Source organism: Osmerus eperlanus, chromosome 9 (genome assembly GCF_963692335.1).
Source record: "Osmerus eperlanus chromosome 9, fOsmEpe2.1, whole genome shotgun sequence".
NCBI lineage: Eukaryota > Metazoa > Chordata > Actinopteri > Osmeriformes > Osmeridae > Osmerus > Osmerus eperlanus.
In genome coordinates, this window is record NC_085026.1 from 12,676,594 (window position 1) to 12,695,628 (window position 19,035).

Genomic DNA, 19,035 nt, shown 5'->3' on the forward strand with positions numbered 1-19,035 from the left:
CGCAAGACAGCGGTCTTCCTGTCATTCAAGTTCAAGATTGTTGTGTCACAAATACAGGTACATTGGAATTATTGAGTCCTGGTCGTGACCATAGACATATATACACATGTATATATGTCTATGGTCGTGACAATCTCAAGCAGCCGATCTAAATCTTTAATAAATACTCTAAATCTGTAATAGAAATTCCTAACCTACATTAAATACTATAGCCTACTTCTCGACAAAATATATAACAATAAAAAAATGAATAATACTTAACAATATAACAACAGAAAAAATTTGAATAAAATTAAGAATAACAGCAATTTGTACATTTAAGTGGGGGTGAAGTGACTTGTCTTGGCAGTTGGGTGAGATCGAATGTCTGTTGGATTTACCTACATAAGATAAATACATGTACACATTTTGGACGTCTGATTCAATTATCAAGTTTGTAGTATATAAACCTATAAACTATTTTAACCAGTCAGATTTTTAATGTGCATATTTACCCAGTGAAATAATTTAATCAATCCCTGGGCCTGCACAACCCTTTAGGGTTACGCCAGTGAAAGAAGTTGCTGGCCCTTTAAATCTGGATAAAAATGGGCGGAGTATGCATGTTCAACTTGCTACTGTAGCCTGCAGTGAAATCAGTTAGAACGCCGCAATATGAACTCCGCCGCCACCCGCCATCAAACAACATTCCAGACAATCAGACAGGTCAGACACAGATGTTCAAAGGTGCTGGATACATAGTATTTTTCTTTACGTGCGTAATTTTCAGTCTGCGTGAGATTGGGCTACTCATGTAATCCTTTGATGATAGAATGTCGTCCGAAAGCTCTTCATTTCTTTTATTGCTTGAAAACATATGCTGCGCGTCATTTACATATTAGCACTATGAGCGTAATATGCTTTCTTCCGAACGTTCTGTTTTCAATAGTTGTTGGTATGCATCAGAGGATTTTCAGTACAGACATCAGAGGCCTAAGGAATTTATACCCAGGCAACTATGCTGTTAAACAATGTGACAGACCCAAGCTGTCCTTTCTTGCATACAACAGAACATCTTCACACCACAGGGATAGTAATGTATGTTTTTTGTGTGTATAGCATAAAGAAAATAAAAAAGTAATCTCTCTGAGCTGTCCTTACACATGCATGTAAGTAGTGTTTTGGTAGGTAATTTTGCAGTGCAAGCCCTACAGAAATGCTATGGGTGTATTGATTGAATGCCTAATTTAATAGAAGGATCTAAGTCCATTGCCCACAGCATCTTAGCCCGTGCGTATGCATTGTCTCTTCCCTTCTCCTTTAGGTAGGATTACGGAGGCATACTCAAAATGGGGACTGTTAGATGGAGGAGGGGTGCTAGTGGAGTCTCTCATCCTATCGACGCTGCATCAAACTAGGCAGAGAGGTCTGTGAAGGGCCCCTCCTTTTTGCTAGAGCCATGGAGAACAAGCTACAGAGGGACAAAACCAGGCCCAGCTACTTTGGCAACGTCAAGACCAGGTCAGGCCTGTGATTATAAGAGATTATTGTGCTGAAAAGAGAGAAAGTGCTCCTTAGACTTGTGACACTTTAGTCACAAAGGCTGGAGTCATTCCAAATATGGTATTATTTCTGTGAATGTTTTTCAGTTATTATAATCAATTTGTTTACAGAGTTGTGCCTGCACTTCCCTAATACCAGTGGAGGTGAAATTATAGTGCCATCACAGTAGAGCAAGTTAGTAACCAAGAGACATGGAGACTGTGTTAAAGCGACACACTGTGTTATAGTTTTGTCATTTAAGGATAAAAAGCATGACGGAAGCATATTCTGATCCCAGTTGTCAGAGTTGGAGACTGGCCTTTTCCTCTGATGAGTTGCTAGTCACATAGCTTGTAGTTCCCTTCTGAATGGAGGTCCACACAAACAGTGGAGGGTATTATGTGGGCGAGAGAAGTGCAGGTTTCTGCCAGGAACTGCCCAGCCGTATCCCTAACTCCCACTCAACTGCATAAATAACTTGGATTGCCAATACATCCTAATCTTCTGTCAAGATGGATGCAGAATCAACTGAAACTTGCAGATGTATTTTTACATATATTAATTAAATCCATATGAAATATGGCTTTTCAAGTATTAAGTACTAAAGCATTCCTCACGCCTACTCAGAGCTGCTCGTAAATGTCACTATGCATTTCAGTGACACAAAACTAGCATCTATTGTCAATTTGTGGGGTAGAATAAAGAAGCTTGACATGACTAACTACGCTGTGTCTCTTGCTGTGTCTCCTGGTCAGGCTGGGCTCCAAGCTGCCCTCAGGTGTCTCCCAGCCACTAGGCTTCATTTCGTGCCCCTGGGAGACCCAGCCTCAGGCCCGCCCAGCCCTGGAGGGCAGTGGCCAGTGCCACAACTACCACAGCGGTGCAGGCCGGCCTCTTGACCACGTCCCCCACATCAGAAATCCTCGCCTGCGGCAGTACTACCTCCAAGGTGCGGTGTGAGCCAATGAGCTGCCTAGGTTAGAGTGACTGTTTCCTGGACACAGGATAAGCCTACTCTGGACAACAATGTCAGTGGAGATTTGTCTTGACACACTTGGCAAATACATCTAGGGTGTCATTGAAATAAAGACAGAGGTAAACTTTTCGAACAAACCCTCACACACTGTTTTCAGAGTTGCTCAACCTCATATACAGAGTCATTCCTTTTGTAGTTAAAACTAGTTTGTCCTGAAATCTGTTTCTATTTTTTTTATTATTAATTACAATAGCCACTTTTACAACATAGATGATAATGCCAGAATTCTCAGTCACATTTGATTTACTTCACACTCATTCGATCATGTGACTGGCATGTACAAAGTGAATGATATTTACTGATATAATCATGTACACAACACACAACCTACAGATAGCCAAATATAAAACACAGTATCACACCTTTGTCTTTGAAGGTCAGTACTCCCTTTGTTGATCCCCTTTTCAGCTTCTTTATCTACATTTTAAATGTAAATGCATTGCTTCATTAGTGGGTCAATGTGTCCACTAAATGTCACACACAAGCGTCTGACTCACTGCATGAAATCTCATGACTCCTCCTGAGACACCTCCCACTTCTGTGTCTGGTGCACCACATCGTGGGATGTTTGAGTAGATCAGATAGGTGATGAGACAGGATTAAATATAGAAAGAACTCGAGGTAGACTCCTCTCTCAAGAAACTACTCTGACATTTTGTCTCTAGGCACGACTTGGGAACCAGGTGGCCTCACTGCCATGCCCTTTGAGGAGGAACAACAGTCATCTGGCAAAGCCAACAGTCTGGTGAGTCTACTTTCCTTTTTGAGGAAGTAACTTTTTGAGGTAGCTTTCTTTTTTTTCTTGAGATAAAAAATAAGATATGGAAATCAGTCAGAATCTGTTGACCTCTAAGCCTGCCTGTAAAAATTGTGTGGAATGAAAGCAGGAGTGATACTGCGGAGCTGATAGTCATATAGCCATGTTGGCATAAGCTCATCGTTGTCCTTTTACAATTATTAGATAAGAAACAGCTACACCCATAAATATGTTAGATTGCATAATGTATGATATTGGAAGGACACATTTTGTCCAAAGTACAGAGTAAAACCTTTCTGTATGTGAGAGAAGCCATGGTTACTGTTGTTCTCAGTTAAAATGGGAATACAAAGTCTGATTGAGAAGGTCTATGGCATTTACCACAAAAGAGCTGTGTATTCTAAGGTATTTCTTATTTCTTTAATTGATTTATTGGTTCACGTCATTCTTTACATGTGGTTGAAAGTAAGTACTGTATATTTTGTAGAATAGTAGGCGACTCACATAATTGTATTTATCTAAGATGATTTACTGAAATTGTTAGAAACACACACACACTTATTCACACACCTGTGGGGGTCTGGCATGAATACTGCCTGCAGTTCTGGAGTCTGTCAGGTGTCAGGAACCTAATTCAGTCCAATGGGTCCATTTGTCAATAGGCTGGTTTCAGCAGTAAGACATGGTAATGGTGGCACGTTCCACACGTTATTGAGTGTTATTGGCAAAGAAATGTTGACACAGTACATGGTATCTTGGACCATGTCAGTTGCCCGTTCCCCCCCCCCCCCCCCCCCTGTGCTTATTAACCTAATTGTTGTCTATTCCCTGACCCGAAATGATAGATAGTTATGTTTCCCTGTCTTTTTTTGCTTTATGTATTCATTGAATGGGCTGGTATTGACCTTGCACTGAACAGTGTACTGAGTGAGCAGTTTGTGACATTCCTGTTTTTGTGTGTGTTTACCCAGCCCCTCCCTGAGGACACAGTTTTCAGCATCACGTCGGAGTTCAACCACATTGGAGCCTCAGACATGACTAAGATGAATAGACCTCCTTCCTCTTTCTCCTGTTCCTCTCTCCTTTCCACTGCTTCCTCCTACTCCTCCTCCTCCCTGATCTCCAGACAGGTAAGGGCTGTGATGGGTTCAGCTCTCATCTCATCCTTTTTTAGTAGTGTCTGGATGAATTCACTCAGCGCACACACACTGATAACTTGGATATTATCGAAGAATAGGGACAAGAAATTAAACCAGTAGAATCATGGATCATGAAGATTCACTTGTGTCCACGTTGGTGTGTTCTAGTGAAATAAGTTGCAGTTTATGGTTAGGATGGGCGGATGGCTAACTATACAGGCCAGTCTAGTTTTTGAACTCCAATAGGAAATGCAAAGTAAAACCTTTGCCTTGATAACCATTTCACCTTCGAACTAAAGCAGTATTTGCATAGCTGACACAGGCTGATAAAACGTCTGTACACAGCCGAGCATTAGAAAGAGGAAGTTGAATGTGTCTGCTTCAAAAGAGAGAAAGAGATTCCTTGTAGACATGTCTCAACAGCCTGTCATTCTCCAGCACCTCCGTGTTCCGATGGGAAAGGCGTTCAACCAAGGTTCATCCCCTCCTCCTCCTCCAACCAACCCTGACCCTATTTTGGGACTGGCTCCAGAGCTGAAGAGCAACCATGGGGCTGTCTTTACTCCCCTGGCCTGTCCTCACTCCCCCTCCCCAGATGCAGAGTATGACAAACTGCTGGTAAGCCACTGGTAAACTTAGTGCTGAATATACACTACAAAAGAGGAAGTCTTATTTGACAAGCTGTGCTTTATGACGGCTGTCACAGTAGGTGCGTTTGACTTCGACTCTACACTAAAACAACGCAGTGAGACGCAGACTTGACTTTGCAGAGGGAAACATTACTCAATAGGATGCGACATTAGAGTCGGTTCAGGTCTGGAAATACTCTTAACTGGCTAATGGGATGATAATTTTACTTTGAAGGCTGTTCTTTATGAAACTGCTTTGTCAGCTCAGTCAAATATAACATAGAAGATGGGACTTTGTAGACTGCTACAGGCTTGGTGGAGAGAGAAGGGTAATAGTGCAGTGTTGCAGAAAGACATGCAATATCATACAAGTCTCTCAGTTCAGCTTCAGTAAGCCTGTACATAAGTGTAAATAATGCATTTAGCAGGCCCTTTTATCCAAAGTGACAGACAGTACAGGGGGATTTGAACATGCAACCTCTTGACCTGTAGTCAAATATTCTACCACTGAGCTTTACCCACATGTCAGTGCTAGTACATGATGGACATATGCCTGTAATCGATACAATATTCAGTTAATATTTTCTGTACAGAATATATCTGTTCTGTTTAAAGGAGACATGACATGCTGTTTTCTGATGCTTTTATATAGGCCTTAGTGGTCCCCTAATACTGTATCAGAAGTCTCTTTCCCGAAATTCAGCCTTGGTGCAGAATTACAGCCACTACTAGCAGTCCCACAAGGAGCTTTCCTCAGAACGCGCTGTTTTGGTGTAGCTTTAAATGCTAATGATGAACGGAGGGGCGGCACCATGCGCTAATGTTTACAATGGATGTATCGCAATGGCTGTAGCCCCGTTGCTGTAAGATGCCTCGAATTTGCCCATTCTCATCTGATAACCCTGGTTTGCAGAGGTACACACTCAGTCATTTCAATGAGGGGATAGGCGGATATCGCGCGCGCCATAACACCAACAGGAGAACGGTTATCCAAATAACAAAGAAGTGTACAACACTCACTTTACAGCATGTGTACTCACACACATACTTGATGATATCTACCTTTCCATTAGCGATAGTAACTCAGCTTTTAGCTGCAGAGCTAATGTTACAGCCACATTCTAAGGGTAGCAAGCTAGGTAACCATATATAGTAAAGCTACAAAATGATATAGCGTTAGTTAACTTGTCCGAGGTTAGTAGCTGGACGAAGGAGAGTTAGTACTGATCCAGAATTTAATTTCAGCAAGGCCAGTTTTGTATTAGCTCAAGTTGAGGAAACAGTCGTGGCTGAAGTGTTTGGCGCAGACATACAAAACAAATGAGCCTACAACAGAAGTTGTGTAGGCGCATTTCCAGAGAAAATAAAATTAAGATACTGGGTCTTCAGAGGCTCGGATGAAGGAACTGTAAAAAGATTTGTTTTCCTTTGTACATCCAAATTGAGCAAATGTAATGCTTCGTTCGTTTGCAAGCCATGATGTCTCTCGAGGATAAAAACACTTGCATGGTCGTAGCTCAGTTTCTTATGGGCGGGCCAGATTCTCTGAGGCGGGCAAAGCAGATAGAGGGGAGGTAACCTTCCTCCTTGTGACGTAACAAAGAGGAGATTTTCAAACAGAGCAATTGAGCTTTCATTTTCTGAAAGGCGGAGAAGAACACCCAGGGCTTGGTTTACACTGATAGAAAATTCTAGCCACTGGGGGACCAAAGGCAGGCTAGGGGAACTCATATTAATGTTAAATAACCTCCTAAAGTGGTTAGGTTCATGTCATGTCACCTTTAAATGGTGTGCCAAGTGTCCTGAGCAAACCCCTTGTTTTGATTTGGACAGGATGTAGAGGCGGTGCCCATGCCTGACGGACAGCTCTGTCTACTGGCCCTGCCACCAGAGTGTTCCGAGGGGGAGGGGCCTGAGGCCATGCCATATCTCAAATTGTTCTGCCGCTCCATCACAGATCGGAAGGTACGACTAGAGAAGCACTGACACAGTAGTCTACATTGAAGCTTGCATGGTGACTCATTTATATTCTCTCTCTCACTCACCAGGGTGTAGTTTCTGGTATTCTGCTGGTGACTGCCAAAAAGATCTTTTTCGACCCATGTAAGACCCACCCCCTTGTGATGGAGCATGGCTGTGAGGAGTATCTGCTGTCCTGCACCGTGGACGCCCTAGCCTCCATCTCCTTCTTCTCAGACATCTCCCATGTGCACTTTAACACCTCCACACACAGGTTCGAAACACTTGATATGGAAGCAATCTAAGTTTGTATTTGGGGGGAGGGGGGGGTGAATCACTTCACAACAGACCCCAAGTGCTTGACAGTATTTGTTCTGATTTACTAATGACTAGCAACATCCGGGTGCGTGGATATGCTCTCAGTGGAACAGGGGTAAAAGTCACCTGTTCATCCATTGCTGGACATTGAATACAGGAATATCAACAACTTTTACTGTTGTTCACTATCCAGGTGGAAAGGCAAGAAAACCACACCCAAGTCCAAACCTGTCACTAGGCCCCAGGATGGGAAAACAGGGCGTAGTAGTCTTCCCCACCACAAGGGGGAGACTGTTCCAGCTCTGGTGTCTGCAGCCACCTCAAACCTGAGGAGCAGCCTGACCCTGAGCTTGAGCAAGGGGGGATCTGAGGAGGAGGAGGGGGCGGACAGGGAGAGCAGGGACATGGACGAGGCCGAGAGGCAGCGAGAGGGAAGCCCTCTGGAGGAGCTGGCAGTACAGTCTGCAGGGCCCCTGGGGGTGGCTGTCTTAAGCAGTGCCGCTACCTTCTGTTGTGGAGGACAGGAGACTGCTGGCAACAAAGTGAAAATGGAGCTGGTGCATCTGGATGACAAAGAGAAAGAGTTCCATTTGAAGAATCAGATGGGTAAATAGAGGATTTATTTTAAGGGATAGTTTACAAACCTAAACCATAATATTACTGGATGAATGAACTAACATCTATCTCTCTCCCTTACCTTCCCGCTCTGTCTTTACTTGCCCTCTCTTTTCCTATGCCAACTGTGCTGTACCACTCCCCTCTCTCCCTCTCCTCTATCCTTCTCTCCCCCCCACCCCTTCTCTCTCTCCTTCAATTGCCCTTCATCATACTCTTCCTCCCTCTCAGGCTCTTCCAGAACATTCCCAGGTAGTTCTGGAGGACTGATGTTTGTCCGGATGCGTGTTCATAGGTCATCTGGCAAGAAAAAGAGTTTGGGTTCCAAAACCCTCCCACGGAGAGACAACTGGTTTACTCTCTCGCAGGAGAGGTAACCCAATCAGTTTAACAATTAACACCAACATTAACACTGACTTTCTACTCGGTGAACATTCATTAACACACTGACAGTATCTAGCAGATGTCTTACTAATAAGCAGCAGTGGGCTGTTACAACCGGCAGACAGAGCCGTAGGGGTTGTTGACCATGTCAACACTTGCTGTAGTACAAGTCGTTGCGATCGAATGCAACACAGAGGTTTTCTGACTAAGCAGCCTTTTGTTTCAGGTCCCTTTTCGTGTTTTCTGGTTCTAAACCTACCTCTCTTTGTGTTCTGTATGTTTTTATTTGTTTTATTGCAGCTCAGATGAGCTGTACGCTTACCTGAGCCACTGGAGACCTGATCTGTGTATCCTGGAGGGGGGGGGTGAGGAGGAGGGGGAAGGGGATGAAGAGGACGAAGAGGAGTTTGTTCTTGTCAACGATAGGGAGGAGGAGGAAGGTGAAGAAGAGGAGCTTGACATGTCCCAGAAGTGTGGACGTATGTTGGAGGATTGGGAGGTAAGTGGTTTGAATTAGAAATTTGCTAATTGTTAATCATACCATTGAACCATTAGTTGTGACAGTAACTTCACTTTAAAATCTACTGTGTATTCTTCTATAGTAGGCCTATATACACACCTTGCTTCAAGCTAGTAGTTGTTTTTTGTTTAATTAGAATTTCACTATACTATTCCCTGTTTATTTAGCTAACCACATGTATACAACACAGAAGGAGGTTTATGATTGGAGTGAAAGGGTTTATAGAGGGGTTTTGTGAAATTTACAGCTGGTTTGTTTGTTTTGCAGATGGTGTCTGTAGAGGATGGTGGAGGGAAGTCAGCCATGGTCATAGACACAGAGGGACTGGCTGAGATTGTAGAGCAGAGTCGAATCTTAGAGGCCTCACATGTCAGAGAGGTAAGTATGAACAGGACATTGGCAAATGTTTTAAAACATTTGCTTGCTTCGTGTTATACATTAAACGGGTGGTAGACCAAACTTGGTCTCTGCTATACATTTATTCTCTGTATTTCATTTGTCTCTCTAACCTGTTCCCCTTCACCCTCTCTCTCTCTCTCTCTCTTTCTTCTCTCTGTAACCTCCCACACCCCACCCTCTCTTGCACCTTCACTCTATTCTCACTAACCTGTCCTCCGTTCCTCTTTCCCCCTTCTCTCTCTTCTCCCTCCCTTCTCCTCCAACACTCTCTTCTCCAACCTCCCCCTCTCTCCTCCCTAACCTGTCCTCTGTCTCTCTCCCTCTCTTTCTCTCCAGTTGTCAGCAGAGCTGCCTCCCAGGACAGTGGGCCACCCTTGGAAGCTGGCCTACAGCACTTTTTGTCACGGCTCCAGCCTCAAATCCCTCTACAGGAGGCTCAGCGGAACTGATGCGCCTGCCCTTGTCATTATCAAAGACGCGCTCAACCAGGTGACCTCCTTTGCACGCCAACACAGTCATGGTTTCTTCCTCAGATATGAACCCCGCTAATCCTCTGTTGATTGTTTCAAATCTATAGATTGCAGAGTGATAAGTAAAACACAGTTCTACACAGGAGCAGGCGTATCAAACTTGCATGGAGTTGATGTCCATGTTCTTTGCACTTCTGACTCTGGATCATGGCTCACAGCCAGACCACTGTGCTGTAGTTAGTTTGAATGAAATAGAATCAAACTGAGGCTGTTGTTGTGAACGGTGATATTGGTGTCCCAGGTGTTTGGTAGCTTCCTGTCCCACCCTCTGAGGCCCAGTGAGAAGTTCTATGGTACAGGAGAGACCTTCCTCTTTATGTTGCATCCACGTTTCAAGGTGAGACAAGTGTCACACAAAGATGAGAAATCCACTGTCGATAATGCGTGACAGTGGCTTTAATCAGGTTTCTGCTGGTTTTCCTCTCTCGCAGTGTTTTAAGTGGACAGGAGAGAACTCATTTTTCATAAAGGGGGACTTGGACTCATTTGCTATTGGTGGAGGAAGGTATTCATTCATTCACTACATTTGAAATTGTGTTCTACGTTCCTTTTGATCAGGATTATGTTGTGTGCATGAAGCAAACTCTCTCACACTCTGTATTTGTTTCTTCTTCTAATCCCAGTGGGCATTTTGGTCTGTGGCTGGATGAAACCCTGTACCTGGGCCGGAGCAGTCCCTGCTACACCTTCAACAACTGCTGCTTGTCAGAGACCGATGACTTCCGGGTCATGGAGCTGGAGGTGTGGACCTTCTGATGATGGAAGAGGGGACCCTTTGCTGACAACACCCTCCCCCCTGGGGGACTACTGGTGTCTAACAAGCTGCTGTGTCACTAGATTAAATAGGACTCCTGAGACATGTCTACAGATGGTGTTGAATGGTCTCCTGAGGTAAAAGGTGGAAGGATTCTCCTCCTCCCAACACACCTAGCCTCTCCTGACTACACAGCATCCATGAGCATATGTCACTCACAAGCTTCATATTGACTGTGTCCAAGAGGGGACTTGAAGACTTACTTCATACTTACTTACCTCCACACAGTGAAAAGACCAGTTGGATTTACCCGTCTTGTGCGATTCATTCCTGTGTGTTCCTGGCTATGAACAGAACGGAGGATACTGCTAACTTGGAATCTGGTTGGCACTGAAGCTGTGGCCGCAGTGTAAAATTGGTACTTCACAATTAAAAAGAGAATGCAGGACAGTTGAATCTGCCAGTCACACAGCTCTAGCCAGATTTGGAATCACCACATTAACTCTGCATGAACTAACCTTCATGTCCACATTAGCACAACTCTGCCCCCCATCAAGTCACTGCACTCCCTCTCATCATCTGAGATGCATCATACAACACAGGATCATGACTGGCTTGTTAAAACAAGGGACTGAAAAGTCATGATCTTTATGGACACTTGGATAACCACAACATGCCTGGAGGAAAATATCTCATTGGTGGCATTTTGACTGGTGGATGTTTGAAAACAACTTATGTAAATGATATGGAACATTATATTGCACATGGACAGGTGAACTGGAAGATAATGCTTCTGGACTACTTAAGTACAACTGTATGCTATCAATGGAACCTAGTCACTCATTAATATTCTTGGCACTTAACCACTGGTAGAATCACCAATCTTTGCTGTCACTGTACTATAGAGAAAAAGGAAAAATAAAACCGCAAAGTGGAAATATGAGGCACTTTATGAGTAACAAAATTATGATCTGAAAACCTATACAATTCAGACAACACCGTTCAAAGATGACAAGGATAGCATGTTTTTAGCAAATCAAATTTATTTCCATTTTTGTTACATTGGGATGACTTGATTGTTTTCCTTAGTATCCAAAAGGACTAACAAAAACAACAAGGTATTTTAGATGAAACAAATCTGTTTTAATTACAAGACATCCACACAAAAAACTTCCAGTAAATATGTTCCACATTATCCCTGACTACTGTAAGAAAATATTTGGTGTCCAATAGTCAGTCACATCCTTAATATGAAATGGGCAATGTTGTATTGCCCACAAACGTCAATGCAAAAATAGGTAAAAAAAAGAAAAAAAAAGTGACATAAAAAAATATTTTAAAATGAGTAACATGTACCACAGTCCAGCCTTGTTTATAATTCATCACATGGCCTTGTTTATAATTCAGCACATGGCACCCTCTGGGGGCATAGCATGGGTATTGATGCCTCAAAGGCCCAGACATGACATCAGGCCCAGCCCAGCCCAGTGAGGGCTTTCAGGCAAGGCCTTCACAAACTGCTGAGGCTTTAGAAAAGGGAACCACTGACCTGCTATACCCCTGGCTATGACCAGAAGTCAACACCATACAATAACTGTGGGTCGGTATTATATATTGCACATAACTAAGCCGTGTATAAAAGAGCAAGGTGAACTACGATTGTGCATTATGGCGTAGTCTGTTTTTGGAATGACTTTCACAAGAAGGCAATTGAGAAGCAATAGCTAGCCCTAACTATAATGGCATGTGACAAATGTAACACTAGTGTTTAGTACCCACGTCTTCGAGAAGGGTTTGAATAGTTGAATAGTATATTAGTCTGATGTTCAGGACTTGTATTAGAAAGAAAAGTCATTATCAGCTGCCAGTGCTTTAGGAAACAATTCCTTATACTGAAGGATATCATGATCTTAAATCATTATCACCTTTGAGAGAAATTACTGTTATTTCTCAGCCTCTCTCTCACACACACACACACACACACATACATTATTTAGTGTGCCAGGTACTGCTTGGCTTTCTCCAGGCCTTCTTTGAGGAAGTGGATGTAAGTGGAGGTGGACGGGTCCTCAAACCCCCCAGAGAAACTGAACGGGGCTCCTTCCTCTTCAGGCTTCATGGACGTTTCATCCAGGAAGTAATTGGCATTAATGTGGTGGAGCTATTGGGATGGAAAACATATTAAAGTCATTATCACAAGAGTTTATCGCAAAGTCTCTTCCTGTAATTAAGCTTAGGAATGATGATGGAAAACAGGCTGAAAATTGGGTTGATTACACATTAGCGCTATTACCCAGAAATACATTTCTATATACACTTTATATTGAAATGGTTCTGATACAGTTGTCCTGCATGCTTCAACCTTTCTTAGTGAGCTTAAGGATAAATTGTTGTTGGGAAAGTTGAGTTTGAAGCATACAGAAAAAGTTGGGAAAGGAGATGGGACTTACTATGGTGCCGTTGGGCAGTGCCACCATCATCTCTACAGGGAAGCTGTACTTCTCTAGGTGCAGACGGGCCCTCTGACTCAACACAGGGTCCTGCTCATCAGCCTGGGACACGTTATGCATATAGTTTTTAGTAAGAAGGACAAGGTTAGGTCAAATCCCTACACGCAAAGACTAACAAGGCCACAAGGGCAGTGTAAGGTCCTTTAGAAGGAGTGTTGAGATTGGAGCCTCCAAGGCTAACTGTCATGGCTACTCACCTGCATGTCTTCCAGCTCCTTCACAAGAGACCAGCTGCTGACGAAGCTCTGGTTGAGCAGAGCTAGGACGGGCGAACTTTCCAGGACTGTCTCCCGGAGAGTCCGCCCCGAACCTGCAGGAGGAAGCACCAAGAGGCACCGTCCAGGTTAGACACTAGAGCCATTCATCTCTACACAAGAGTAGATGGAACACTTCACACATTTCTGTCTGGTATCTCCACACCACACAGTAAGGTGAAGTGACTCACCTCAGCAGGACTGGTCGTCTAGCGCCCCCCACAGGAGAATGGAGTGCACCAGCTTCTCCTCAGCCTGCGCCCTCTCAAACGCTTCAGAGAAAGGCAGGTAGGACACCTTGGGGCAAGTGAGGCCAGGGTATAAGCAAGTTAGTCATAAGCAAAGCCTCCTTGTGTCAGACACAAAGGCTCATGTTTTGGTGAATATCTTGTAAAGATCAACACAGGTGATGTTCTGAACATATGAAAACATTTAGGGTACACAGGTTGGCCCTAAACACAAATGCAGTAAGCAGTAGAGTTGCACCTTTTTGAAAGGGTAGAATGTGACCTCTATGCGCCGAGTGGCATCCTCTTGGCTGATCTCTGACGTCCAGTGAATGTCCTCAAAGACAAACTGGATGGGGTCGTCCTCCTGTCCTCTGCTGTCGATAACATTTCCTTCCTCATCCTGGATGAAGGAGGGAGTGGAGGGACCGAATGACTGCAACTCCATCTGACCACACACAAACAGGAAAAGAAAGAGAGCAAGGTGAAGTCTATTTCTCACCTGGAAGTAGACAGCTGATGTGAATATATTTCCTCTCTACCATTCGGGTTGAGCAGAGTTCCAGAGATGTCGGGTGTACAGTACCTGTGGCAGGTAGCCGATGTCCACCTCCATATTACTGCTCTCACTGGCTCCATAGAGCCACTCCATGTCCACATTCAGAGACCTGGTGTAAGAGAAAGCATGTCTGTCATTATTACGTAACGCACAGAGGCCTGCATAGGAGATGTGACCAACCTGAACGATTCAGCTATTATAGGAATATGCGGTAGGATAAAGACTAGAATATTAGGATTATTAAGTGAGTGCGTTTGTGTAACTTATTCCCCACACCTATTGTTGGGCACGTAGAGGCGGAACTCTCGTATATGTGACGCATCCCTGGACATGACGATGTGGCCAGTGAACTGCCCAGGCGTAAACCAGAAGGGGAAATCGGGGACGTCGTTGAGCTGGAACTCTGCATGGATCCTGAGGACAACACCAATCACCACAATAAATGTCTGTGAAATCTATTTGAATGGAAACTTGATTTGTATTTTACTTGTACAGAATATAGTACATTTGTAAACTAAATTGAAATGTCTTCTTTTGTTCTGAGGGGAAACTTTTGAGAGTAAGTCCAGCCAGACTGTCCCTGACCTGAAGGCGATGTGGAAGTAGAAGTCACTCCTGGCTTGTATGCAGGCCACGGCCCCCTGCGGGGCGAAGCGGGACTTGATGAAGGGTCTGGGGTGGAACATACTCAACAGGGAGTGGATGAGCACCTGAGACGGGGGACATTGTTCACCGTCACTCACATCTACAACCAACATACAGTCCATACATTCAAGAAAAATACATTTTCTTGCCCGTTGTATAGGATGCTACAGAATGCTCAAATCATGTGCATTAAGGTTATTACTATTTTGTTATGGTATGGGCGAAAGACAGGAAAGGTAGTGGAAGGGTACGGTACCTCTTTGCCTCGTGGTGCTGGGGGGTGGTAACGGTTGTTGGGTAGGTACCCTGTAAATATGTTAAGCTCACTGGGAATGACCCACCAGGTGTCGCCCACCTGGTCCTTGCCTTTGGGGGGCAGGAGTGCCCTGAACTGGGTGGCAGAGAAGGTGGAGGAGGGCACAGCTGGACTGCGCCAAGACCTCAGACCAATAAGGGAACTGTGTGTAACCTGGAGGACAGATGAAACACTGCCGTCATGTCTGTCAAGGCCCAATTAAGGCCCAGTAACTTAATCGTGAAGGGAACATCCATGCCAATTTCAGATTTACTTCAGATTTCAGACCAATACAGCTTTCTGGAACTTTACTATCTTACGATATCAAGTATGGATTTAATGTATGGCCCCGTCTTACCCCGAGGAAGCCATCCTTGCTCTTGGTCATTGTGTCCATCAACAGAGGCTGCATCTGGGCTTCCAAGGCCAGGATCTCACCGTTCGGGTCAGCGAGCTCTTCCTCCTCAAAATCACCAGGAGGTGCAATCCCTGCAGGGGGACAGATGACAAAGCCATGTGTGAGAGTGTTTGTGAGAAGATTATCCATACTGCAAGAGTGTGTGGAAATGGATTGGGTTGGTAGGTTTCAGCATGTCCGGCACCATTCAGAACACACTGGTGTTGGGGAACCGAACCTGTGAGTTTCTCAGCTATAGGCTTGAACTCCTCCGGGCTGAGAAACAGGTCGTGGTCCGTGTCTAACGAGGAGAACAGGAAGAGCCCCTCGGTGCCCAGAGTCTTCACACCCTCTTTCTGTTGTGGAGAGATACAAAAGGAGCTTCTTATTGTGCCAGCTGACATGCTCCAGTAGCTTTAAAAGGAATGTGCCACATTCAAACTGGGGCAATAAAGAATCCGGTCCACATTTTTAGAACTTTAGAATTTTTAGACAATAACGTAACTATAAATGTCTGGCAACACTGGTCTCTAGTTTGGTGGACCAGCACAAACAAAGACCAAATAATCATTGATGAGGACATTATTTGATTATGTAGGATAGCATAGCGAATGAGCAGAATTCCAAAGATGTTTATTTTTTTTATACACAGGAGACCGTCTGTGTGCTAACGGGGGCTGGTTCAATGGAGGATGGGCGCTACAAGAACTGAAGAGCCAAACTAATGTTTCTTTAGGTGGAGGGGGTTGAAAGAGCACAATGTGTGTAACCAGCTGTGGCACATTTATAGCCCCCAATAAAAGGGGGGATAGGATATGGCTGTGTTCATTGTTGCCAACTAAAAACAAATACGTGGCACAGATTTCCAGTGCTTACAACAAATGTATCTAGAAAAAGTTACAGGTCAATGTTGGAACCTGTCCTAATTCTGCAAACGTAGCCTAGGAGTGGACGGTTGGTGGCTTTTGCTAGGCTACATCATTTACAGACGCGACCAATGTTTTCTATATTTAAAGTGTTTGCACTCTATCAAAGTGAGTCTTTCTATTAGTCAACTAATTTAGTATTTAATGCCGTGTCGTACAACATTCTCTCAGTGTTCATGGAGAAATGGAGATGGTTCTTACGTGACGTCTGAGAAGCTGTGAGTCCTGGTAGTATTTGTAGAAAAAGGCGAGGACTGGCACAATAATTAGCGTCAACACTGTTAAGGAGATTGCCCCGGTGATCCATGATCTTCTCTTGTTCCTGCCAGACACAAGTTCTCCACTGCTTGGAGATATCATGTTTAGATGCTTTTTCTCCTGGGGCGTAACATTCTTATTTCCCGCAATCGTTTTATCCACGTCCGCGGCCATCCTTGTTTTCTTGCCCCTGCTTGCTACATAGATACAGACATCCCTGTAATATGAGTTAGCCCGTACACCAATGAATGCAGAATGATTCCAGTCACACCTCAACTCGTTCTCCAAAAGTCCTCGCCTTCCAGACTCCCGAACCGCTACGCTAGTAACAGCTGTAAATTGTAACTACAGCGCAATCCTCTTTCCGGCTGAGGGGCTGGCAGTGTAAAGACCACAATTAAAGCGCCAGTGCTCACATTCTTTCTGTAGTGAGTGACCATAACAATACGTTACATTAAATTGTAAAAACTTGGTTCCCATATAAAGCATACAATTTTACTCTGAGTATATTTCTGACTTTTTGTAGTTATAAAGAAAGACAAAGATAATTAAATGTGGAACCATTTATTTTGTGTACAGACAAAACAGCATGAAATGAAGACTGGTTATGATCTACAAAAGCTTCTCAATCATCATATAATCCAATCCTGTAACTGCTTCTATAAAATACTGGAAATAAAACGAATACATGTCACCTAAGTTTATTGTACTGGTATGAACAGCACTGTTCTCTGCATACGATTGATCATATGCGAAATAATCATGTTCATGTATTTTTTATGTAAAAATACATGCAATTGTCTTGGGCCTGTATGCCCGCCTAAATAATTGGCAGGATCTGTTTGGGCCCAGAATAGCTGGCCACAACACCAAAGCTTTAGAGAGGTTCTGTAAAGGCAGTCTGTTTCCAATTTCATCCTCATTCAGTTTTCATCTCCTCCTCGATTGGCTGTGTCTTTACCTCCATGACTTTGTGGGGCACATAGGAGCCCATACCTGCAGCCCTCTCTGCCTCTGCCTGGCTGTAGGGCTCGTCTCTGAGCTTTTTCAGCCTGGATAACAAATGGGGAAGATTGAACATCATGTTCAATGACAGTTAATTATAAAAGCTAATGGATGGTTCTGGAAATAAAAAAAAACAATCACATTGATACCACAACATACAGCAAAATATTATGCCAACTGATAAATTGACTACTTAGGTTCATTAGTCCATGTAAATGAAAGAACTAAGCAACAGAGGCTCATGCATGTGTCTGTGAGTGTACTACCCATGGTGTAGTGATCATAGACGTTACAAGTGTCTACCATGACAGAGAGGACGTCAGTGTACCAGATTCAGGAGAGTGTGTATAAAACAGCCTGGTGACCAACACGGGTCTGTAAAGGCGTAAGGCTGGTTGTAATGTATGAATGTTTAAAAAAAAGTAAGATGGAATCTGACCGTCGTTTGTGCACTTTGGTTTTGAAGTGCTCTTTCATGGAATTCAGATCAACAAAATACCGCCTGAGATTATAAAGAGAAAAGGGAATTAGGAGGATTACATTACAGTAACATATACTTTAAAAGTAAGTAAACGTGGAATGGAAAAGTTCAAATACATCGGTGTTAAGAAGAATATAACAAGTGATGAAGTAAGCACTCACGCGCAATGTAAACAGTAGTTCTGTGCACATCCTGTGACATCGAAGTCAACTGGCTGTTTGAGCAGTTTGCTTGCAGTTTCGGGTTTCATGTCGGAGTGAATTTCATCCAGGTCCTTGGTCCTGCGTTTAGTCTTCCATGTCTTTGCAATGTTCTTCTTTCTGCCATTATTGTGATTCTTTATCTGCTTCGATTTCCCCATGCTAATAGGTGGAGTGAGTTTTCAGGAAGAGCTAGGGAAAATTAACATGATTCCTCCTAGTTATACCTATAGCATTTCCAAACTGTCGGTCCGTTTCAAGCTACCTTCGTCAATGTTTTACACTTCATCAGGAAGTCAGGGTAAAAGTGGTGTATTTTCTCACGTGAATCAATTTAGTTGTAGACCTATTTTCTTAAATCTAAACTCGTTGTAGTCAGCCAGCTGCTGGTTCTGGTTGGCTAGACTGGAGTTGACATTAATAGGCTAACCTACAGTGAAGTGTATTGTTGCCATATCTAGCGAATCATTTCGAGGTATACAAATAAACACTCCTCAACCAACATAATGTTTTAAATGTTTACTCACCTTTAACTTCTTTATGTGGGCCTTGGCTCTACTAAACGTATTTTTTTGCTTGGCTACATTTAACACGTGTTATTAACATCGAAGCAGCACAAACATTTCCGGGTCAAGATGCAATACCTATTCACATCAGCAGAGGGTGCCAAAGAACACTGGTAAGGAAAAGTTCTGCGACAGCAAAAACAAAGAAATA

The 19,035-nt window shown here is 43.6% G+C and overlaps 3 protein-coding genes across 3 annotated transcripts; 1 reads left to right on the top strand and 2 right to left on the bottom strand.

The window, feature by feature from the left end:
* Positions 1-597: 597 nt before the first annotated feature.
* On the top strand, positions 598-11,504 carry si:ch211-15d5.11 (nuclear receptor coactivator 7). Its single transcript, XM_062468753.1, has 16 exons — positions 598-705; positions 1,304-1,500; positions 2,277-2,470; positions 3,223-3,302; positions 4,286-4,444; positions 4,892-5,071; positions 6,916-7,047; positions 7,131-7,315; positions 7,553-7,965; positions 8,206-8,347; positions 8,659-8,857; positions 9,146-9,256; positions 9,614-9,766; positions 10,049-10,144; positions 10,239-10,312; positions 10,431-11,504. The coding sequence occupies exons 2-16, from the start codon at positions 1,439-1,441 to the stop codon at positions 10,561-10,563; spliced, it is 2,313 nt and encodes a 770-aa protein (XP_062324737.1). The 5' UTR covers positions 598-705; positions 1,304-1,438; the 3' UTR covers positions 10,564-11,504.
* A 751-nt stretch (positions 11,505-12,255) lies between these two features.
* On the bottom strand, positions 12,256-17,011 carry selenon (selenoprotein N). Its single transcript, XM_062468754.1, has 12 exons — positions 16,576-17,011; positions 15,687-15,804; positions 15,410-15,540; positions 15,013-15,225; positions 14,697-14,821; positions 14,388-14,525; positions 14,139-14,220; positions 13,812-14,000; positions 13,517-13,622; positions 13,269-13,381; positions 13,012-13,113; positions 12,256-12,722 (listed from the first exon to the last, which is right to left on the bottom strand). Exons 1-12 carry the CDS (start codon positions 16,804-16,806, stop codon positions 12,555-12,557), a joined length of 1,716 nt encoding a protein of 571 aa, XP_062324738.1. The 5' UTR covers positions 16,807-17,011; the 3' UTR covers positions 12,256-12,554.
* A 169-nt stretch (positions 17,012-17,180) lies between these two features.
* On the bottom strand, positions 17,181-18,980 carry znf593 (zinc finger protein 593). The gene is made up of 4 exons (XM_062468757.1): positions 18,846-18,980; positions 18,280-18,510; positions 18,077-18,139; positions 17,181-17,684 (listed from the first exon to the last, which is right to left on the bottom strand). Exons 2-4 carry the CDS (start codon positions 18,477-18,479, stop codon positions 17,552-17,554), a joined length of 396 nt encoding a protein of 131 aa, XP_062324741.1. The 5' UTR covers positions 18,480-18,510; positions 18,846-18,980; the 3' UTR covers positions 17,181-17,551.
* Positions 18,981-19,035: the final 55 nt, after the last annotated feature.